Below are 25,989 nucleotides of genomic sequence, written 5' to 3'. Positions count from 1 at the left end.
GGGCAGAGGCATCAAATGGGGGGGGGGGGTGGAAGGCAGGTGAAGTGATCACCCCAAAATAATTTTGGAAATTTGAACAATGCTGAAAATTTTGGACATTTTCACTTTTGCTGCTAATAGGACAAATTACTACACATTGTGATAACTACCAATATGTGCCATAACACCCACTTTTCTTGGTCATGCTAACAACATTGAATACAAATATTCATGGGCCATTGACTGTAAACATAATATGCAAAAATTAGGCTTAAAAAGATCATGAAATTTTATACAAGCATTTATTGGTCCAATTGTGACACTACATATACAATAGTCATAAACGATACATATTTCTTTACAACATCAAATTATTTAAAAAGAGAATGTATAAAAAGTCATGAATAAAGGTTAAAATATGGGTCATTATTGCTATCTTATATTTAACTCATTCATAATTGCATATTAGTATTTAGTAAGTAATGAAAGTATTAAAAGGCGCTGTTTTTTTTTCATTTTGATATATCATATTGTACTTATAATCAATACAAAATGCACCTTTCTTTATGATTGGCTTGATTCATTTATATTGAAAATCGTAAAAGGCAATATTTATATAATTTTTTTTTTTGCAATAGAAAAGCAGTCAATTACAGTGTTTGAGGCATCTTCATAAAATAAGGTAAAAAATACATTTCTGATCATTTAGTACCAGCCGACACTCTAAAATACAGATCATGTTCATAGAACCATGGGCTAATTGCATGAATAAGTTTTTTTTGCATGGATCATCTTTTGTGTAACAAATTCATTATAAAAGTTCTGAATGAGACAAGTTTGGAACAAATTATTTGCAAGCCAACATTTTCTCATCCATTAAAGTAAAAAAAACTCTTTAATTTTATAAAAGTAGGCTAAATAGTTAAAATAAAGGTCTCTCACACAGTGCACCATAAGAAATCAATGACACGAAAGGCAGTCCTTACAAGGATACTATCATATCATCAATCCCAAGTCTATTCCTGGTGCTTTGCATGTTATAGTGATTCAAAGAAATCTAGCTAGTACCAGAAATAAACTTACATTATCAATCATTAAAAATTATTAGATCCATAAAGAAAACCAACTGTACAACATTCTTCAAATACAGACATTTCTATATATACAAATATAATGTCATCTCATTTTATGAAATGTAAATTCAGCTGTACAGAGAAATATATACATACAAAGTAACAAATAATGAATCGGTTGATATTCTCTTCATAAAGAGGGCACAATGGAGGTCACTTTACTGCTTACAAATTGTAATATGAATACATTTACATTATTAGAAAATATTCAAAATTTAGAGGCAAATTATCCAGAGTTTCATTTCTGGATGGGCACATTTTTTCTTCAGTAGTTCTTAGTCTGGATAAGAGTAGAAGAAACAATATGGTTTTAAATAAGAGGTCAATGAACTTGGTTTAGATTGAAAATAATATTCAAAACACATTCACTTTCCAAGATAATTAGTATTCATTTGCAATGATGTCTTCACAAAGAAAAAAAAGTATTTACACCCAAGCCTATAGGAAAAGAATATATTCACATGATCAATTTGTGATGAGTTGTCAAATGTATGAAGTCATTGATTACTCTGCTCTTCCATTGAAAGGTGTATGAAATCATGTCTTTCATTAACCAAAAACAAAATTCCCTTTTGTTAGTAGCTTGATTATATAATATGGTTTAAAATAAAATTAGGTACCGTACTGGACTGACTCATCTTTATCTAGGATACAGAAGAAAACAGAAATATTGTTTTTTACAAAAATTACATACCCCCTACCAAGTGTTTGAACGTGAATTATTTATTTTACAATGTCTTTACTCCTTTCAAACTTGATACTGTTATAAAGTAAAAGTGAACAATCACTGAATACTGCTGTTAATGCCTATGCCTATTTACTGTTTCAAGATAAACTACATGTTTGCAAGATGTTGCCAACTCACCAATGCATCTACATTTCACAATGAGCAATGTCACACTTTTTTAAGATAACATGTCTTGAAGGCTTACATGTATTACAAGGTTATCTGAAAATTCAATATTGCTCTTAAAAAAATTTAAGTAATTATCTACCAATATAGCACCAGATTAACTACTGAAGATTAATTCAAAGTATTCAGATTTTATTTGTAATCATTTGTTCCGTGACATTAGTTAACAAGTTTGGTAAAGTTGGACTACAATGCATTACATTTATTCTCTCCTTTGTATTCACTTTGTGTGCCGTAACCTGATATCTTTATATCACTTGTATTCAGTCATTTTCTTTAAAATAAAACAATATATAATTTTTATGTGAACATAATACAAAACTGTTTTAATTTGAATATTATTGTTCATAATTAGCACCACTTATAAGTCATCACCATGATTTAGATATATGTGGAATTGCTTCGGTTTTGAGCAAAATGTATTTTGGTATCCATATAATAATATATATAATCTATTTCATTATACTTTTGCCACAAGCGGTATATAAGAATCAGGGAACAGTTGGAAAACTGGTTTGTATGTTGCAATGAGACTTCGGCAGTTGGCACAAGTGTTAGTCTTGGAGTCAAGTCAAGCAAGACACATTGATTTTAAGATGTAGGATCTCTTCCTTAAACACTTTAGTGCCTCAATTTCAGCTCAGCTACAGCCAGGGTAATATTATAATGCCAAGATTTAAGTGCAGAAGAATATATGCATATAGTATCTGCACTATAAATTGGACCTATTATTAAAAGAAAATAAAGATGATAATTTTCTGTTTTGATAACCTGGGAACACATATTCAAGGCAAAATATGATATTCCACATACATATAAAGGTAATCTTGATTAACAATGTACATGTAATCCCGATATAGCAAGGCAATAGCATAACTGATATGACGTGGTAATATCCCTGATGTAGCAAGTACATTGTTTAATATAGCAAAACTATATTCCTGGTCCCAGCTCTGTAAATTCTATTTGAGGTTCTTCTCATTTTTTTGTATGACAGGATTCTTGCCTACTGTCAGCATCAATTTTTGTGTAGTTTCGTTTTCACTGTATTTTACTTAATTTCCTATTCTGTGTATGGAGATCATGTAACAAAACACATATCCCAAATATGAATCATGAATAAACTGTAAAAACAAGGAAAATAAGCTTATAGACCAGGCTACACTGAGTTTCCACTGTATGAACAAGACAGATATTTCCCAGAGTTTCTTCTCCTATTCTCGTCACTGTGTGTGATTACAGCACTGCCTTCATCAGATAACATCCCTATAACATGATAAATGAAAAATTAGAAAGTAATAAGAGTACCAAAGACAGTGCAAATTACACCGAGGGATGTTGTACATAGATTTAACACTACTAATTTTTATACTGAAGAAATGTATGTTAATGATTAGTTTTACAATGGCTTGACTACTTCCACAGGGAGTGCAGGAAGTGCATGTGCCTTGGCAAAATGATGAGAGTGATAATATATTATCATCTTTATTACAACTGAATACAAATTACCCTTTAGAGTCTACAGGTTACTGAACAAGATACAGAAGTATGAAGAACAGAATACAATCACAATAATCTACATAATGTTAAAGGTTTAATACAATGAATCTTGTTTAAAAGGGAAAAGCCCAGCAACAGATCAGTGAAGCTTGAGCTTTGATCAATTTCCAATAGCAAATCAGAGAGCTATTAGAAGTGTGAATTAAATATCATGTGGCAAGTGGCAACATTTCAAGTGAGAATCCTTTCTATACATTCAGTAATAAAAATAAACATGTACACCATGAATATAAATTAAACATAAAACTGCTGTATTAGAAAAGAAAAATGTACATCGTAAAGAACAAAAATGCAGGATTTAAGGAGTTCCAATATACACAGAAATACACACATAGAGTTAATGAGCTTGCAAATCTATATTTGACTGATTCTGACTTTTAAAATAATACACTATATTAATTATCTTTATTAACTGGATTAGGCCAAGAATTCACAGGCTTTCTAAAAAAAAATGTCTTGCTTTTCGGTAATTCCATTACAACTAATCAACCTTTTCGCATGTCCTTTTCCCATTTCCTCTGTTATTTCTGTACTACATGAATTCACTCAAGCCATTACAATTTGAGAGCATTACAATCTTTCATACGTACAGTAATAAATCTCTTCAAGATGGTCCGATTACAGGGGGTTGGATTTACACATATGATTTAAAGCAAAGCTTAGCAATCTTTGTAGAACATTTGTCTACAATTGATGGCATTGACTACAATGTACAATCAATCGTACAATTAATCCCTAACCATTGTGTTTTTTACTGGACTGATGGTTCATCATGAACCCAGCATCATTATACCTAATGTAGATAAATACCACTCTGAACTTAATAGTGTGAAGCAGTGTGAAGTATCAAATGTTAGTTTTACATTAAAAATATAAGGGATTACATCACTGTGAATATTAATGTGAAGTGTCAAATATTAGTTTTCATATTCAAACAAAGTGAACCATTCAATTCTTAACATGATAATGACTACGTTATGGAACAACAAAAGAATAAAAAATTAATTAGAGATCACTGAGCTGGAAGTTTGTTAAGAGTTGTTGCAGCAAAGGTGCTCAGGTGAGTGATCAAATCATTAGTCGAATAATTGTTGATTCACAGTGCCAACTATAGATGTATACAACCAGTGATGCAGCCCAGATAAGAACAGACCATGAAGTGCTCCATAGGGTATTTATAAATTAAAGTTAAAGTGGAATATGGCAAGCTAAATGTGTCTTAACAGGTTTGAATCACATTACTTTAATCAGATTAACCCCTTTTAAAGAGTAATACCATATTTTAAGTGGGAAGTACAATTTTCAGCTCAATTTCGAATAAATAATCATGGTTTGCTAATGCTTTATCAGGAAAAGCTTTGGTATGACCTAACAGCACTTCGTATTCCAGTCATTCTAAAATTTGTGGGTAATTTAATGAGATGTAACATGGATGGACACCCAGAACTTAGTTTAATGAATACATAAATCTCTCTATATTCCCTCTATTTTTTCCATCTTGTCATATCCTACCTCTTCCAATTCCATCTTTATCTCCTTCATTCTTCACCTTTCTAATTTATTTCCATCCCCCATTTCTCAATCCATCTTACTCCTGCATGCTTTTGCCTTCTTTCACAAGAGCTTCTAATCTAGCTGACATGTTTTCCCCTCCCCTTATTTCTCAATGGAAAGGTCCAAACCAAATTTAAAACTGGTCTCGACCGCATCACTGGTAGACATCAAATACACAAAGATGATGATGATGGAAGTGATGGTGGTAGTAACAGGAGACCTGGGTGCAGCTAGAGAACACAGTTTTCAGGCTATCGCTGTGACAACATTATTAGCATGGTCCTTACTGTCACTGCTTAGTTGATCACTGATGGCTGACCCTGAGCCGTAGAGAGGCATCACCTCGCCCTTCTCTATCCGAGACTCTCTGGAGATGGGTATTCTTAAAAGGTCACTGACAAAGACCGCCTAAAAAGAAAAACAAAGGGAAAGCAATGTTCAAACCATGAGTGTGCATACACAGATATGTTGTATGTCTGGAAGGATAAAACAGTAATTTTATGAAATTACTTGCAATGTCACACTATTACTTGAAAAAATGTAGAAAAAAAAAGGTCTAGTCTTTTTATATCTTCATATAGAGATCAAGGGAATATGTAGTTAAAACCATATGACAATGAGAATCTCCAAGGGTTCTGGTCAGAATAAAACAGCTCTATATTAAAAGCAATAACTTTTATCAAACATTACCCATACAACTTACATTAATACATAAATGTTGGTTTTAATAAAAAAAAATTAAAAAGATATTAGGTAACGTACCACTAAGATGGCTACAACGAGGCCTAAGGTGCTTCCAGCTAACACATCACTCCAGTGATGCTTGTAGTCTGATACTCTTGACAGAGCAACCAACATAGCTGCGAGGATACCGGCCAACTGAAGGACAGGCCTAAATAAGTTATCTCCAAAAACTTCTGGTATCATCCTGGCTTGAAGATATATCTGAAAATAAATAAACATTACATCATGAAAGTTCAAAACCTTTTTAATGAACTTTTATTTTTCAGGAAAATCTAATAGATGTGTTAATATATATTTCTGACATCAATGAGAGGAGTGTAATATTGTTTTTAATTTCACCTCTTTCGATTTCTATATAGTCAAAATGAATTGATCTGACACTACCTTTTTTTGCAACATTTCTTGTATCCCCACTATGATATAGATGCCATTACTTAATAAAGCAGAAATAGTGAAATAAAGTAAAAACCCATAGTTTTCCAACATTCTGCAAGTGGGAAGATTTCCATCCTGAAGTATAAAGTCTCTGATAATACAATGTGGGACATACATACCGGTAAGTATGAATGAGGCACTTGCAAAAAGGTTTTTCAAACTTTGAAGGTCACAAGATATTGTAATAAGGAATTATAGTAAAGTGATAGTGAAATTGTTGCTGCTCATGTCTTGGTAGGGACATGAGATGTTACTGTAAATGAAAATTGAATACTTACTACCCAGTATGTGAAGAAATAGAATGCAGAAGATGCGTGTCCTGATGGAAATGATAATCTGTAAATAAATAAACACAAAAAGAATATGTATGAATGGGAGATATGTTTTTCAAAATAAAACTTCTTCAATTCAATTTTGTCGATCCCCAGTGAGGATCAGATAAAGTTTAGATGATCATCAGTGACATTTGTTTGCCCATTATCCATCCATTTGTCATATTTATCAAAACTTGAAAAGCTTAATGTACCAATTACAAATGAAGTATGGATAATTGGAAATATATAACTGTTGACAGATTTGATGACCATGTCAAGATTTATGTCAACTGTCATCTAAAATGTGATTTGCATTGAATGAGAACTTGGCAACCATTGGCTGGTTAGAAATCAAGCAATCATTGCAATACTGTATGGCAAAAAGTTGAAATAAACTTGAGTTGTGGAGGTCCCATACGAACCTCAACATTTCAACAGTAGAGGTCATTCAACTGTAAGGTCAAAGTTTGATAAGGATCAAAGTGTGAGAGAGAGAAGACATGTGACATACTAGTATCATAAATATGTATCCTGTATATTTCTTAAAATATAACCATCATACTCAATATTTATAATTTGATTTGCTTTTCCAAATTATGGTCCCCAAATAAAAAAAATCAACTTTATTTTTCATAATAAAGTCTTTTATTTTCATTTTACTTATTTTGCTGTAGGATTTAGAATAGAGCTTCAGATTCTCTGACACAGGTAATTTCACATTCAAACAAAGATCTCTTAATCTGATTCAACTCTTGAAAAAAAGAATAACATGGTTATAATGTTCAAAATATGCAAGTAAAATAGATAAACTCTCTTTGGATCAAAGTGGTCATTCTTAATTATAGACATGCGCCCTCTATTGACAATCTATTTCCCAGTTTAAATTTGGACAGCATAAATCTCTCGTAGGTCCATGTTCTGACTAGTCATTCCATGTCTTTTCCCTGAAATTCCCTCTATGTCTTAAAGGCATCATTTTTTTCTAATTAAATGTAGAGAGATAAAATGTACTTTAATGAAGGTTTGACAAATATCATTAATGGAATAACAGAGCTATTAACTTTTGAATTGTGATTTTTTTTCACTGAAAATTTTTTTTTTTCCAAACAGACCATTTCATAATCATTTCTAAGAGAAAAATATTCAATGAATCATTATAAATAAGGAAATTGCAGAATTCATATGACTTGATAAAACCAAAGTGATAATATGAGCATGTAATTTCTAAAACCCAAATCAGGTTGAGATATGTGCACGCATAGTATCGAAATTCAGCTTACTACATTATGAAACAATAAATAATTCAGTAGCATATGCAGGGGTTTAACCCCCCCCCCGGAAAAAAAATCTTGCTTGTCAACTTTTCATTCAGCTGGAGCCCCCCCCCCCTTACAAAAATGCTGCGCATGCTACTGCAATAATTTCTATAATTATGTGCTCTCCAATTAATACACAATGTATTTATTAAGTAGAAAGTACAATTAGATTTCATCCCTGATTGGAGAAAAGAGCAGGGAGATGGGAAGAGAGAAGGGGAGAGAGATAAAGCTGAGAGAAAATATACCTTTCAGTGAGTACAAATGATAAGAACAAAATTCTTATACTTCCAATTTTTATGGTGCCAATATGTGCTTCTTCCTTCATTCTTTGACAATGTAAAATGTTGTTATATGGACTTCTCATTAGAAAACTAAAATCATGAGGATATCAACTCATAAATACCCGGAATAAGTATTTTTTTTAATACATGTATGACAAAATATTGGTCTATTCAGCACCTGTCATTATGTCTCACTATTCCACGGTACAGTAACAAAAATTGCCTTTAAAGGGGAAGTTCACCCTGAAGAAAACTTTGTTGCAAAAATAGCAAAAAAAATAGTAAAAAATATTGGTGAAGGTTTGAGGAAAATCTGTTAAAGAGTAAGAAAGTTATTAGAGTTCAAAGTTTTGGATTTGTGACGTCATAAACGAGCAGCTGCCCCATGTGTTATGTAATATAAAATGCATGAATTTCAAATTTTGCATGGTTCCTGATGACTTAATTTTGTTTTCTATTCATGATCAGGTGTGAAATAATTTGTCTATTGATATACAAAAGGTACAGTGAAAACCATTTTCAATTTTCTGAGAAAATGACATTTTATTGATTTTTTACCATTCGCTATGTAGGAATGCTGCTCGCATATGACGTCACAAATCAAATAATTGAAATTCTAATAACTTTTTAATTATTTGATGAAATTTTCTCAAACATTCCGCAATGTTTTTTATTATTTTTTCTGCTATTTTTACAATAAAGTTTTTGTCAGGGTGAACTTCCCCTTTAACAAATACAAGTGAAGTGACTGCCTTTAAATCTATCCTCACTTCAAACTGTCTATTCACTTCCTTTGTGAGGATAGTAGCAACCATCAGCAGACAAACTGAATAAATTGGAAGACTCCCATCTTCCACCCTGGGGCTGTATCTCATCCCACTCATTCCACCTAAGTGATGATGGTTAATGGGAAATAAATCATAATGCTGCCGGCAAGCCAGAATCGGCCATTAATTCGGCACCAAGAAAGCAGCACACGCCAGAAGAAAAGCAAAAGAAAATTTATCATTTTCCAGTCTGTGGTTGCTGTAATTAATCTATCAAGCTCATTAGCTGCAATCTGCTCCCAAAAACAGATTTTCTTGGTGTTAAACTAGATCATGGGTTCTCACCATTTATTAATTATCAGGTAGTTGTAATTTAACATGTTTAAGGGCTAAGTCCTCCCATGTAGATGTTTGAATCCATGGAGTAATATCAAGGAGTAATTTTCTAGCAATGGTAATGATATATATAATAAGGAAATCAATACTAATACATAAACAAATTAGTGAACGGATACTTCGAATACAAATAATGAACAAATGAACAAATAGATATCCACTTCAATAAATTAACTGCTACTATTTGATTAAATAACAATGAATGAAATTCAAAATTTGTCAATTTAGTGAATGTTTTAAAAATCTTATAGAAATAAGAAAGATATAAAGTTACAGTAACACAAGAATCAACTCTTTTCCAAGGTTCTGTTTACTCAGTAGGGCATACTATAGTGATTTATTAAAAAAGGGTAAGATTTCCACATTCTCATATTTGTGGCACATACATCTGTAACATAATAATTACATTTACAAACACCACAGGTAATACTTCATTTATTAAAATTCAGAAAAAAAAAAAATAAATGCTAAATGATAAGTGTACAAGTATTCAAGCCAAAATATCTCAGAATTTGAATCCTGTTAAATTTGTTAAGTGGGATCTCACTAAATAATTCAAAAGGCCTGAGCACACCTTACAACTGGTCTATGAACTGATCTGAGAAAAACCTGCATTTTACATTTTTTCTACTAACACAAACATATCAATGTATTTAAACTATTAAACAGTATCAAAATATTTAGATAATTGTAACCTTCAGTTCGCAGAAACGGCCGAATTGGTTAAAACTTGTAGCATACGATTGCTAGATCACATTACAATTCTGAATTGAATTTGTTTTTATGCCTATCGAGAGGAATTGATAGAAATAAATGTTCATGATTTACATTCTTGGGCTGTAAATTGTTCCACAATTTAATCTTCTCATCAATTACATGTATCATTATAATTCATTTCAAAGTCGGTTCGTAGACCAATCATAAGGCAACCCATGGCCTAACACATTTTCACTACTGAAGATTTTTTTTCTTTTATAAAATCAGACAATGACAGAAGCAGATCTGTGATCATTTGAGTAAATAAAAAGCAGGTATACTGTATGCCAGGTAAGAAAAGTATACAGAATAGTTCATTCTATTTCAAATACCCTATTAGTAGCTTCCAAATATCTGCACTTTTGTTGAAAACAAGTGTTCCATTGTGAAGAAGCACAAGCCTGAAACACCTATGCATACAGAAACAAGCCATACAAGTGGAACTACTGAAAGGACAAGCGAAAGAACACCTGAGATTTGGAAGAGTTAGCCTCACTTCAAATGGTGATTACATATTACACACTTAATCTGACAGCTAGATGCATGGCCATGCACAGTAGATGGGGGGGGGGTGCCCCCTCCCTCCAATTTTTTTACTGAAAATTTCCACAATATCCCCCAAAAGTGTGCAAGAAATCCTCGATTCCACTCTAGAACATGCGAAAGCGCACCCCATGATAAACCTGATCGCTTCGCTCACTTGCTTTTGAGTTTCTTCAAAAGATGAAACTAGATGACCAGGGTATTAATACTGGGTGACCAGATTTTTCCATGGAATTAGCAATCACACCAAATGGTATGTATAGAAAAAACTGTTTAGGATTTGACCACATCGCAATTTAAAAGGTGTGAATCATTATCATTTCAATATAATGAGGGATGTCATTTTGGATCTGAATTGATTCCGGTCAGGATTTATGATGGGGCTGATCAACTGGCTCATAAGTCCATATGTAATGCAAAGAGACATCAGTTAATGCGGATTCATTTCTCTCTGACCCTGTTTTGTTTTACCCCCCTCCCCCTTCACATCCTATTGTGTCTGAGTAGGCATGGTACCTGTTGACATAGTGGATTATCTGGCTTGCACGAGGGTGCTACTTTAGACACCCTCCTGTCAAGATTCTTAACAGGTAATGTAATTGACCCACTTTTCTTTTGCATAGCCACTTTTTAGACAGTTCACATGCACTGGACTAAAATAGAGTTAACTGGAATAAAGAAATTATTGATGTACACGAATAAATGTATTAACTTCACTGATCAAGCAAAAAGTGGTAAATTTGCATTCATCTTGTATGTATGAATACAAAGAAAACATAGGCCTATATTTGTAACCCTTGGATCACTGCATATTTGACATCACAGTGATCACTAGAATACAAAAGAGAAGCAACTCTATTAATATCCTACCAAATTTGTGCTCAGATATTATCACATAATAATTAGTTACGTTTGTAAAAGAAGCTAAACTGAAAACTCTGTCTCAAGATGGCACTTATTCATTTTTTCATTGAAACAGGTTATCCCCCCCCCCCTTTCAAACAAAGCTAGATAGCCCTTTCTCCCTGCATCTTTTCAATTAGACCCAAAAAAATGTGAGGATAAGATAATTAAGATTAAAGCAATTACCAGTAATACAAATGTAAGTTGGAACATATTTTCCGAAGATGGATGCATATTTTTAAAGATAAAATCTACAAGATTCACTGGTCTTGCAACAACCCCAATCTGATTGGCTCTGCAAGCTTTGTTTCAGTTCTATGTCGACATCTGAAACCAATCATTACAATGTGAACTATGTTCACATTCAACCATTCCAAAAGCATCAGTACAATGACATTCAAAATAAAAATATCAAAAACTATAGTGTCATCTAGCTTTGTCTCTGTTGACCCTGATGGCTCCATGGACTCAGTCAATACCACTGAGAAGAAGCAAGCAGGTCATGGAACCCCACCTAGACTAACAAGGAAAAAATAACCAATACAGGTACCCTCTGAATGGGAGTGCACTGTCTTTATGCAGCTTAGGGTGTGTTTATGCTTCCATTGCGAGGACAGAATCGGTGATTTCAAACGTCGATTCAAAACGCCGATCGTAAACGTGGTTCTGGGAGTGCTGTTTATGCTTAACTTTTCAAAGCAAATCATGATCTCCAGCTGGCTTCGCGTCGTATAGCGAGGTCAAATTGGGCGCGCCTTTTTTTTGAAAGTTTTTTTTTCTGATTGTTGTTATTATATAGAGATAACATGGAGCAATAGCCCAGCGACTGTATTTGCCCGCGGATTTTCATCTCACCGGAAGCATGTACCAAATGACGTCATTTAAACACGTTTACGATCGTGGTTCTGTTTACACTTCCCCAGAAAGCCCGATTCTGGTCAAACAATGTTTACAAACGCACCTTTTTGTGAGTTTATGATTGGCGTTTTGAAACAGCGTTTAAATGAAAGTAAGCATGGACGCAACCGTGTTTTGGACTAATCACGTTTGGAAACGCTGATTCTGGCCTGAAAAGTGGAAGCATAAACACGGCCTTAGTATTATGACAACTGATATTAAGTACACTGTCAAATAATGTTTAAGAGTTAACTGTCACAGTTATATTGCTACCTTCTTGAGTTGTATGCACCATAATAACAAGTGACTGAAGTTAAATAAAGTTTAAAATCTTCTTTTTCTGGAAGTAGGGAACAAATGCTATCATTACAGCAGGTCAATGGTGAGGTAATATACCAAACAGCTTACATCCTTGTAGGCATTAGGTAGGTGTATAATGCAGGACTACCTTGTAAAATAAAATAACTCTTTCCATTCAAAGTAGCTATCGATAAACCTTAAAAAAACACATTTATTTCATAATTGATCTGCTGATCTGCATCCATTTTATGAGCATTAAACCAAACAAAGCATGATTTACCAAGCCAGGCTTGTGGTGACAATATTTTTCCAACACAATACAAAGGATCTGTACTTCCTTACTACAAGCATGACAGATCAATAATTAAATCTTGCGCTCTAAAGAACCACTAAACTTACGCCTCCTGTGCACTCTTCAAGTATCCATTGTTGGATTTATTTGGTAAACTTAACTTGGTGGATTAGTTAATAGATCATGACGAATCTTTCAAAGAGATTAACAGATTAGCAAACAAACTACTACACACAGCCCCTTTGATGAATAATTAGATTTACCCCTGCTTCCAGTAAGATGTCATATCTAATTGATCATGCAGAAAAATGAGCACTCAGTTTATTTGAAGGTGGTAGACTGGACAGGAAATGAGTTGTGTTTTTGAGCATCACTTTAAATCAATTTGAGGTTCAATTCAAAACAATGTCAGCACCTGTGGGCACTCATCACTAAATACTTTGGACGGGTTTCAAGATGAAGATTTACAGGGAGTTTCATTGATTTTTATTAATTCCTTGTTCATCTTGCAATCAGATTGTTCCTGAGAATTCCCCGATCTAACCCTAGTTCTGAATGTCCCTCTCTATTAAAAGGAAGCAGATTTGACTGCATTTTTATGTCATGAAATGTCATTTTAATCTGTTTTCCTGTGAATATTAGTTTTATATTTTCCCTTTACACTTTAGCACTTGTCACTGTATTATTGTATTTCTGAAAACTATTTGTAATATTTATAACTGAACTTAATAGCATACAAAACAGGAAATTAAAGAAAAAGTATGTCATGGAGTTACCAAATTGTGTTTTAATTTAAGTGTTTTTTAATCCAAATGTGTTCATAAATAAATAATCCAGATTTAACTGTTCAGAAATCAGAATTCTAGAAATCCTCAGAAAACTCATTTTGCCCAATTGATCATGGTCCTGGAAACCACTGAACCACACCAGATTGATGTTCCTCTCATTTTCCCTTATGAGTTTAAACTCTAGCTAATATTCAATATTGAAAATTATATATGGTAATTTGAACACCTTACAACCAAGTTGCCATCATCACTCTTCATAAAGTCTTGCATTTGCTTCATTCTGTTATCAATTTCCAGGGTATACTACTGCATGGAATTGTGCCAGAATACGTCAAAAACCGGTACACTGTAATAGCAATTACGTCAATTATGGTGGTGAACTTTGGCAGAGATTACCAGGTACTGAATTTTCAATCGACCATCCTTTACAAGAGGGTGGCTTCCTAAACCTTCAATTTTGAACTTCATTTTCTCCTTGATTTCATTGTCAGACACACTCAAGTTTAACTTCTATCAGTATTCTTTTGATCAAAATGGATCCTTGATCTTTGTAAATGATTTCAGTAACTCTTTTTCATTTTCATTTCTCCCAAATCATGTATTTGCAGGTGTGATGTCTGTCAGACAGAGTTGAAAGAAAGATGATACTATTGTTTTTTCCATTGTTATACCCAATCAAGGCTTTGTAGATTTGCATGTCATATTTCAGTTATTTAATAATGTAATATTTTTTCATTGGGAGAAAAAGGGAATATATCAAAATGTTTTTTAAAAAGTCATAACTCATTCTGATCTTTTTGCCTCAATATTGAGGCATGTTTATGGTGGATGTTTATATTACTTGTGATAAACAGTTAAGAATTATGGAATTGACCCATGCCAATGTATACAAAGTCTGATACCTTTCAACATCTCACCATTGGCAAGTACCAAATATTTATTTCAATCCAGGTCAAAGTGAGAAATTCTTTCTTTCCAAAACTAAAGGGCTTTATAGCTAAAACTTCCACAATCATGTGATGCTAACCTACTGAATGAATATAACAAATACCTTAATGATGACTTTTGCAAAAAAAATCAGAAGCATTGACTGACGTGCCTTTCAGGAAAAAGCATACTCTTGTAACATACATGTAGGCCTACATGTTAAATGTTTGCTGTTGGAAAAACTTTGAAGAAAGTAACATGAGCTCGGAGAACATGAGTAATAGGCAGGACCCATTAAAACATTTCCTTTCTGATCTTCAAAGATAAACAGTTCTTTAAGGGTTTCACTTCAAGGTGCCTCTGGCATCGTCGGGTGGTATCATTAGGCCCGTCAACACCAGCCTATGATTCCAAATTATCCTCCCATTTCCGATCAGAACAAATTTCAGATTATTCGGTAATCAAGATGCCATTAGAAGATAGTTTTAAATGTTTCATCTTGGGAGCCCAAGAAATTTGAGACATTTTGACCCAAAAAAAATATTTGGCAAAACATCAAGCTGATTCACAGGTGAAGAGGAACTTTACTCATACTAGACCAATGCATCCAGTCTTAAACATATAAATCCCATTCACAAAGGAGAATGAGGTCGAAAGAGCATGTTTTTAAACACAAGAACAAGGAGATAACTAAATTCAAAGCACTCATATTCCTTGGAATATATATTATTTCTTCTCATTTATGTAAATTTGTTAATCCAATAAACACAGCTCCACAAGTTGAATTGATAAAAGACTGTTCATTTAAGTCACCACTTAATTTCATGGACGATTTACCTACCCCTATCATTGAAACATCCCTGGCAAATTGTAGGAAACATGGCCATTGTATCATTTCACCATGCAATACCTTGGTGTGGAAAGGAAAAAAGTTACAAGGTTCACACACGAGCTAAGACTTACTTAGGTTTGATCTTTTTACCAAAAAAAAGGGTTTCACTGGATAACGCGAGTGTTTGCTATGATAATTATGCAAACCAAATTTGTTGTCTATTTTATTTCTTTATCATCTGTGCAGCCGATGCAATATCTCCATACAACTTTTCACAACTATCAAAATATAGGCCTATGACATTCTTCAATTCACTTACCCTTCCTCTGATTTTGTTATCATTTCAAAGCAACTTTTCACTTGGCAAAGTTTCCTGAACTTTCCTCTTTAGTGTTAATATCTACCATGCAACTGCATTTTTTTGCTGAGACATAAGACAACAAATTTTTGCTTGAATAATGTAACGTTTGTAGAGAGTTAATAGCCACTTGTTTATAGAAGAGGACAGAGGTTTTTTTATCCAAATCATACAGGATCTTCATTACCAACTTACATTTCTTATAAGTTCTTTCTCCTATCTCATTTTATTCACCTAATGGGGTCTCTTCTTCTTTCTGGCTAACCAGTCTGAAAAGATATAACATAGTGGTAGTCTGCTATTTTCCACCATTATTCAACTTATTCAAATTCCAATTCATGGCGATTTTTTGTTGTTTGCAAATCAACTTTTGATTCAATGGTTGCCCTACTCAATTACTCCTAGCAGATTTTAAATCCCAACTCTACCATGAAGCTTCAAAAGACCTTTCACTTTCCAGCATAATGAAAATAAATTGAGCTCATTCAGTCATATAAGACCTAGTTGGCATTTTCCAGCCTTGGATATTCATCCCTTTTGTTGAAAAGAATAGAAAACGGATGATGAGTTTACAAAGTGTATCATAAAGTCTGTACTGATTACATAATTCCAAAAGAATTATTTCCATTGAACAGTCATAAAATGGGTCAAAGCAGTTTAACTCACTCTGATATCATTGAAAGTTGTCATGGGTTTTGTTTCCATTCGAATGCAAAACTTTCACAAGAACCATACTAAATCTATACTAGACCGATAGTATCCATTTTGATGTGTATTTATTAGTAATTCTTGTTATTGAAATCTCAGCCAAAATCATACAACATTTGTGGATGGTAAAAAATTTCAATTTTGGAACAAAAGGTAATTTGGAAGCAGTAATCCAGTCAGGTTTCAAATAATCAAGTTTGGTTCCCAATTATGGAGGTGCCATAGCTCTTATACCCCAACTCCTTGAATTGTTGAATCATTCTCCTTCAATCCAAACTCCTTGGTCCTACCCTTCTACTCTCCTTCAATATTTGCTTATTCCATGTCTTCAATGGTCAACCCTTTTCCCTTTGCCCATTCACCTGAAATTCAAATGCCCTTTTCAAATGAAAATCATGATCAAAATTCCAGACTATGTATTTACCTTTGTCATCTTCTTTTCAAACCTTCCATCTATTAAAATGTCATGTAGTAACAACATAAAAAAAATAATACAAATCCCTAGCATTGATCAGGTTTGAGAAAAACAAATTTCCAATTACTTGTTCAAAAAGAAGTAAAATGAAATTCCCAATGCAAGAAGATTACTGGGACATGAATGCTGAAAGTAGAAACAGAAATATTTTTTGCTTCAATAACAAAGTATTTTCTTGGTTTGTATTCTCTTCTCATAGTGCAAGTAGGATAAGTTAGTTTTCACACAGCAACCTAAAAACAGGGAATGAGAAAACTATTTTAAAATCCTATAATGAGAGTCATCAAGATCTCATTTGATTCCCTCACTGCGACATCTAAACAACCTAATAGGCCATTAAATCTTAGTAAATTGGAGTGGAACGGACACACCGTCACCAAGTCATTTGATAAATAGTATTTATATCCCCACTTAAATGGTTTACCAATTTTCTTCTTGACAAAAAAGCAGACAAAATCACCACAGAAGTTTTCGAATATATCTTGTCCATTTCAAAATACAAAAGATATTCTCAAATGTTACATAAACATAACCTTCATGCAAACTTAATTACATTTGATAAAACTAAATACATCTTATATGGACATGAGAATTGCATCAAGCAAAAAGGTGGTAACTGACAGACAGAAATGTGAGACATCGGTTCTATTAAAAAATATGTTCCATACTTTTATTCACCAATTACAGAATCTTTAAAACATGTTTCATGAGATAGTAGGGAGAATTCACTTATTTCATCACCAGTATGGAAACATATATGCAGTTAAAAAATGAAATGTTCAAAGACTAAACAATTTATGTCAAGGTGAGTGATTTCCACTCTTATTTTCATTTTCAGATGAGGAGGTATAGCCCAAAGCTGAAAGGGGGTATGGAGGGGGGCGAGGGCGAGCACAATACAACTATGAAATTGAGAATTATCACATTATGTTTCAGTTTCATAATGTAACAAAAACATAACAAATTCCATCAATTTCAATTCATTTCTAATATGCTCATAGTAAAAATCATTAAAGCTCCATTTTTCCAAGATCATTGAAAAGTTAGATTTTACCTTAGGATACAATTCAGCTCCTTCAAAAAAGGAGTTATTTATACCAAATCAATCAAGAGTCGAATTTCATTTTCATCGTTAAAAAACTAAAGAGGACAAAGACATTCTTTAACCAGTTTGTTTGTGGATAGGAATAATGCAATCAAGCATTCTAATGAATTCATCATATGAAACATGAACTGTTTGATGAAAATTGTAACGGTTGCAAACAGTTTCGGAATATTGAGTAACATAGCAATGCAACTCCAGTTTCAGATTAAGAGAAAGTTGATACAACTTATACATCGATATCTAGATTCTGCAGGGCTTCTCTAGATATTTCTGTGCATGATAGTACACCACACGGAGGGGATCACATTCTATACAGTGAAGTCAAGATCTCCATTCTGAAAATTCTTCCTTTGTAAACTATCACTCCAGATAGTAAACCTATATTGATTGCAGTGAAGTACAAGATGAAAGCAGTGAACCCGAGTTAAAGTACTCAATACTCCCGGATCCAGGATAGTAAAAAGAATAATAACAATACAACAAAAAATACTCTCCTCCTCCTTCTTTTTTTTCATTTTCTTCTTCTTCTATTAAAGGGGAAGTTTACCCTGACAAACAGTTTATTGTAAAAATAGCAGAAAAAATAATAAAAATATTGCCGAAGGTTTGAGAAAAATTCATCAAGTAATTAAAAAGTTATTAGAATTTCAATTATTTGATTTGTGACGTCATATGCGAGCAGCAATCCTACATAGCGAATGGTAAAAAATCAATGAAATGTCATTTTCTCAGAAAATTGAAAATGGTTTTCACTGTACCTTTTGTATATCAATAGACAAATCATTTCACACCCGATCATGAGTAGAAACCAAATTAAGTCATCAGGAACCATACTAAATTTGAAATTCATGCATTTTATATTACATAACACATGGGGCAGCTGCTCGTCTATGACGTCACAAATCCAAAACTTTGAACTCTAATAACTTTCTTACTCTTTAACGGATTTTCCTCAAACCTTCACCAATATTTTTTACTATTTTTTCTGCTATTTTTACAACAAAGTTTTCTTCAGGGTGAACTTCCCCTTTAAAGACGATACATTCTGAAGACACAGTTAGCACAGCTCCAACAGATCATTACATATATGTGACTGTTTACTGCAAGTTTTGAAGATATTTCAAAAGCTTTATAAGAAAATACTTCTATTTCAGGGCCATCACTGGTAAGTTGGAAACAAAAGAATCATAAATTCTACAAACATAATTGATGGATGTTGTAAGAGCATAACTTTAATTAAACTTAAGCAGAACATAGATCTGCAAGATATAGCTGTGCGGCTGTTCATAGATGACTTATCATTTTTTTTTCATGATAACCCTGTCTCTCTCTTTCTCAAAAAGTCATGTATCATTTTTTTTTCATCCAAGGAACATCTGGATGTCTATTTGTCTTACATGCAGGTCACACTAGGTCCACAAACATCTTCAAGTTACAGAATACAACATTAAAAAAGGAGAAATCCTCATGGTATTTGCAATGAGCCACCACTAAGTCCACAAAATTGAAACTCTGAACAGGTTTCATAATGCAGAAAATGTGGATATTCAGAAGTTTCACAGTATACAATGTCATTAACATGAAATAAAGAGGGAAATGTAGATCTACGAAACTTGATAGCAACTCGCAGAATATCATATTTTATTTACATGAAATTGGTGCTTATCTGAGCCCAAAATTAAAGCTGTTTAAAGGTGTTTGAAAGTTAGGGAGAAAGTTCAAATGCTTATATTCATTGTGCCAGACCAATTCTTATATAATTAAACTTCTAATGAATTTATGAACCTGTCAAATATACATATGAACATGACCAAATTGGCCATTTTTAAAGATAAACACAAGTTGTGATAACAATCTCAAATGATGAGTTCGAACAGAATCCAATGAAATTACCACCAAAGTGCTTGTATGTATTGTCCAAAGTAAAGAATATATTCTCTTAAAATGGAAAAAAGAGATATGTGTATCATCTTGAGCAGACGTTCTATGGAATAATAAAAAATAAGAAAGAATAAGTCTAATAACATTCCCGAATGTGAAACAAAATGTGTTGTTTATTGCAGTATGAAACCTCATTAATTTGCCAAACAACAAGCTCTTTTCATGAAGAATTGAATTCTAGTCCAGGATTCTGAGACAGATCTTTGCAATGAAATGCACTCTAGACATGCAAGATTTAATGACATCTTGACTATTCTCTGTGATACAATTCTTTCAGTTTGGGCAGATGCCATGGAAAATAAATTTCATGCACCACTTCCCATTCAGAATTTGAACCCTTTGCGGCTGGTTTTCTGGATATAATTCATTTGTGTGTTTTAAGACCTGACAGAATAATATTTGACAAGCAATTACAAAGGTGACAACAATTCTTTGTGACAGGACAGAAACAGAGAGCACTTGAGAAATTTGTTTTCATATGGCTTGAATTTGTAGGATACTGGTGTATTTTTTTCTATGAGAACTTTATATATCCAGTAATGATTTTGAGTATTGAAAACATAGAGAAGGCAAATCAATTGAAAATTTCAACGTAAGCAAATTGAGAGCTGTCTCTAAATGACAGTGGAAACATAACCCTTTTACATTTTTAATCTGCAAATTAACAGAATACAATAAACACTGATTTCAAACTTTGAATCCTGTCTAAACAAAAAAAACCAGACTAACAAAAACAGAGAAACTATCAAAAACAAACATATAGCAGAGGTATTGCACAAATGAAGAAAAAGAAACAGAGTCTGATTGACAGATAAACAAATAAAAACAAACAAAAAACTATCTACCTTCCATCTGTGAGTTGATGATTATCTGTGCCAAGGCATGGAATATCTTGAACATACTGGTAATACCCATCACTATCTGTACAGTTGATCATCGACCAATCAGGTTGGCACACAGAGATGAAATGTGGCCTTAATCGTCCAATCAGATACTTTCCAGAGTCTGTCAGAAGTAGAGTGAAGGCAGCGCCAAGACCAAAGGGTCCAAGGGTAGAATAGAGAGCGTTTGCCCAAGGGTGAACTGAGCAACAACACAGCTTTTTCCGGTTGTACGGTCGCCATGGAGACCCTTCTTCTGAGCATCTCACAAAATATCGGTAAATAAACCATTCACAGAGCACCATCTGGAATAAGGATACAGAAATCAATAATAAAGATATTTATTACTTAATACAGTTATTGATAATCAAATAGACCCAATTGGGTAAGGCTTCAATACTTGAAATAGTTTATCAGTGAAGTTATTGCTTTGTGCTGACATCTTGGGTCAGCCTTGGCCTGGATGAGAGAAAATGACATCTGCCAACCCTGGGCCAGGAACACAAAGCTTAACAATGATCGTAGAATATTTTCATATGATTGATTCCATCGACTACAATGTACAATCAATTGTAATTATCAAGTGTACGATTAATCGCTAACCTTTGTGTTACAGGACCCTGGTTATCATCATTACACTGTTATATCACAATGGGGTAAACACTATTATACAGCCTGTAGAAAAGAAAGTAATAATCAATCAGTTATCTTTCATCCTAATAACCCAACAATAATAAGAAACTTGTATAGGTGAGGCAGCACCATGATATAATACAAAGGAAAAAAAATCAGTCCGTCATCAAATAAAAGATAAACTGGAAACAGACAGATCACAGTATACTGTAAGTTGAAGAAAAAAGCTTTTCAATTTGGCAAGATCTTTATAGGCCTACTAACTGAACATCTTAATATTTTAAGTTAATTCATCTGTTTATTTTTATTGCTTTTTGGTCCCCCCTCAACACAAGAAATTTTTAGTGGTTTTATGTTTGAAAGAAATGGCAGACAGGTAAAATATCAAAGGTAAGAAGAGCCTAATACCTTTTTACACAGGATTTTCTTAGCCCCGGACTATCGCTAACCCCGTACTATCCTTAACCCCGTACTATCCTTAACCCCGTACTATTTTTTTTTCCTTTTCACACATGCCAAATTGTTATTGCTAACCCCGGATAAGGAATGCTTGCTTTTCACACACGAAACTCGCTAACCCCGGACTAGTGGTTTTTGTCGATCATTCGTAGTACAAGTACTTCACTTGTACACTTTTTACACACGCTAAAATTTCCATAACCCGTACTATAACTATAGGTAGGGCTAAATGGCAATTTAGCCCCACCTATAGTACGGGGTTAAGCTTAGCCCACTTTCGTTTTACACTAGCGATCTTAACCCCGTACTATCGCTCTTAGCACCGCAATTGCTGGGATAACCCTGCTATTTTGCAGGGCCAAATAATCCCGTACTAAAGGTGGGGTTAGCCCACTTTGCAAAAATGCTGTGTAAAAAGAAAGTGGGCTAAGCTTAACCCCGTACTATAGGTGGGGCAATTTAGCCCCACCTATAGTACGGGGTTAAGGAAATTTTATCCCGTACTAAAGGTGGGGTTAGCCCACTTTGCAAAAATGCTGTGTAAAAAGAAAGTGGGCTAAGCTGAACCCCGTACTATAGGTGGGGCTAAATGGCAATTTAGCCCCACCTATAGTACGGGGTTAAGGAAATTTTAGCCTGTGTAAAAAGGGTATAAGAGGCATTTTTACTGATCATATTAGGCAAGGTATTTTACAGTATCTATAAATGTAATTACTAATGCTGCTGTCATATTTTCCTACAGTGTCCACTAGGCCTGTCTACACGAGAAGTCAAAAACAGCCATTTCAAAAATTTATATACAAACTACATACAGGAAGTACACAAATTATAAAAACAGCTGATCTCGCGCCGCACGGGCCGATAGTAGGCGAAATATGACTGCGCTACATGGAGGGTATTCTAGCTTCAACAACTGGCTAATAAAACACTATTAAAAGACCTTAAGTGTACATGCCCTGTTCCATATGAAGTTGTAGAATTCCTTTCTCCATTTCTCAAGTTATTAGCATCACAGGTGAAGCCCTTGACTCCATTTTAGGTCAAGTGAAACTCATGTTCAAATTAAGGATATATCAAATCATCTTGCCTGGAGTAAAACGACGAAGGTCCTCTCAAAGAAAAACTTCCAGTCTTTTTCCATTCAGCAACAAAGGCACATCTGTGTAATGTGTATCCTGTTACATAATCTGTGCTTGGATATATACCTTGGATTGATTCAGGTAGTCTCAAGAAAAAACTATTTTGAAACAATGAGGTATAATTCAGTAGGTCTAACATAACTTTTTCACCTTGGTCACTTACACAGAAGAAACTAGAGACTTGTATACTAAGTGCTGGCACAAAATGAACTACATTCTTTGTTTCAGATCCCACACGTCAGCGATCAAATGAGATTTTAATAAATGTAAATTTTAAAAAGTTCATTACTAAAGACTAGACTAACCAGGATCTACCAACCAAGTTGTCTGACCTAACAGGAGGAATGACCTCATAAGGTCATCTGTAGAACAATCAATCTACAAGTCTACAATTGGGCTACTTCAATGATTTATACCACTTGGGTCCTGGACTTGATTTGAAGGGTTCCCTAGAGGGTCCAAGGCCAATGATCGCTTGTTCCATTCATCTGTTACTACTCCATACTAAGAAATAACCTCTTTTTTTAAATGTGACTGGCTTTTGAAGTATGTGTTCTAGATGTTAAAAATAATAGCACAGTTTAATTTTCACATTAAACTATTACACACTGTACTTCCGTAGGTTTTCTATTCTAACTCTACCATTCTTTACTGAGCCACATCCAAACCAGGGGAAATAATACAGTACTACTCTTTTTACTTTTACTACTCTATTTTTAAAAAGTAGTAGGCCTACTCCTTGGCAAGAAATTAAATTATTTTTGGCAAAAAAACCTACAAAATAATACAAAGTCACTGTCATCACTGCAATGGCCAATTTTCCTACTAAAAAATGACAGGCAAATATCTAATACTGTAATGGATTATGGTATGTCCTTCTAGCTCTAAACATGTTGGTAATTTCTGCAGTCTTTATTTTAAAAGGCCTATTGGTGATCACTCCAGCTCTAACCCCCTGGGAGTCCGGTGTCATCACTCTAGTACCAGAATGACACTTACCCATATCCTTTAATATAAAGGTAAAGTCTTTCTGGCTCTCAACCAGTGGATACAACTGATCACCAGGAAGCTTTCATTTATTTGATTGTTTCAAACACAAACATCAAATCTGGTATATCAGCGCATCCTTGGAATAATGAGGGCAGTCCTCAGCAGTGGTATGCCACATGAGAGTAACTGGAGAAGGTTAATACTCAGCATAAACACAGCAAATTGGCCCTTCTGGTGAGCCAGCTTGCTCCAAAATCCCTGATATCGAAGCCGCTGCACGCACATGGAAATATACAAATACTACAATAAAGATTACCATGAGAATTTATGAAATTTGCAAATATATATCATTTAAAGACCTATTGCAAGTAAAAATTATAGTTTTTATTTTTTCTTGTTACTCAATTGATAACAAAAGATGGACTAGCTGAATTGAATCTGAGGAGTGTTGTATCCATTTGTATCTTTGTCCTTTATTATATTATCCATGTTGATTTTTTAAAATGTAAGCTGTAAGAAATCATTTTTTTCCATTCAAGCCATAACAATTTTACATATCTGGGGGTCATTTCATAAAGCTGTTCATAAGTTAAAGCGACTATAAGAACGACTGGTGATCCTTTCTCACACACTAAACCATCGCCAATGAACATTTTGGTGTATAACAATTACCACAATAAAGGACAACTAGTCGTTCTTAAGGTCTCTCTTAACTTACATCTTTATGAAACACCCACCTGGAATATTATGTTCAAATTAAGGAGTAGAGTCATCCAAATCTCATTAATTTGGTTTGACCTTTCATTTTCTGGCAGTGTTACTTCATTGCAAATTGTATATATGTATAGATATACATCTCTGAAGCATTCAAAAGCGATTTGGATAACTGATTCTCACAGAATCAGTTATTCAAATGCTTCTTTTCCATATTTCAAATTAACATATGGCTACCATATTCTATTGATAGTAATTGCAAGGCTGCAACCAACAAACACATGTCTATCTTGGCCTGAAAACACTTCTCATGCAATCTAGATTTAGCCATGAACATTTGAATTTACTGAAACAGATCATGGCCAACCAAACTGATTATTATAAATCCAAACTGAAACTGAAATTTGTAAATCCCTGCAACCATGGAGCTATGCTGCAACTGACTACAATACAATCACATACAAATGTGATCAGTGTTGACTGTGGTTGCAGAGGAAGTACAGCTGTGACAGTTCCAGATACCACATAACCTCATATGGAGATGCAGATCATGTGAGATTTCCTTAGCTTCAATGATGCCCATCAAGGTACAAAGCCCTGCAAAGTTCCTGCATGAGGAGACTGGTGAACAGATGCAAAATGTTCACACAAAAACCTGTGAACTAAAAATAAGTTTGAGTAGAAATATAATTTGTAAGTTGTCCCTTTGTAATTTCTGTATAATGAGGGATGCCCTTAGGATAGAAGATGCTCTGTTAATATACAGCTAGTCAGCTACCATAGGCTAGCATATCACATAATCCAAGATGATTCAATTTTCTGGGATTTTTGTCAACCCTGACTGAAAAAAATTGCCTGAAAATCCCTATAAAAGAGAAACCAACTGAACATGACTCAGTCCTGATTACTCCATTCCACCTTACAAATCTGCTAACCTTGAATGTGGGTTAACT

At 33.8% G+C, this 25,989-nt stretch overlaps 1 protein-coding gene across 1 annotated transcript in view; it reads right to left on the bottom strand.

The window, feature by feature from the left end:
* Window positions 1-262: 262 nt before the first annotated feature.
* LOC121406950 (phospholipid phosphatase 1-like) overlaps window positions 263-25,989 on the bottom strand; it is a 37,057-nt gene continuing 11,330 nt past the window's right edge. The window contains exons 3-7 of the mRNA XM_041597825.1: window positions 21,066-21,406; window positions 6,597-6,654; window positions 5,902-6,084; window positions 5,427-5,547; window positions 263-3,291 (exon numbers count right to left, since the gene is read on the bottom strand). Of these exons, the coding sequence (XP_041453759.1) occupies window positions 3,185-3,291; window positions 5,427-5,547; window positions 5,902-6,084; window positions 6,597-6,654; window positions 21,066-21,406 (810 nt within the window). The 3' untranslated portion in view covers window positions 263-3,184. The remainder of the gene's footprint in view (window positions 3,292-5,426; window positions 5,548-5,901; window positions 6,085-6,596; window positions 6,655-21,065; window positions 21,407-25,989) is intronic.

This window comes from Lytechinus variegatus, chromosome 2 (genome assembly GCF_018143015.1).
Source record: "Lytechinus variegatus isolate NC3 chromosome 2, Lvar_3.0, whole genome shotgun sequence".
NCBI classification, from domain to species: domain Eukaryota; kingdom Metazoa; phylum Echinodermata; class Echinoidea; order Temnopleuroida; family Toxopneustidae; genus Lytechinus; species Lytechinus variegatus.
Note: the sequence above shows the minus strand (reverse complement) of the source record. Positions and strands in the feature narration are given on the sequence as shown.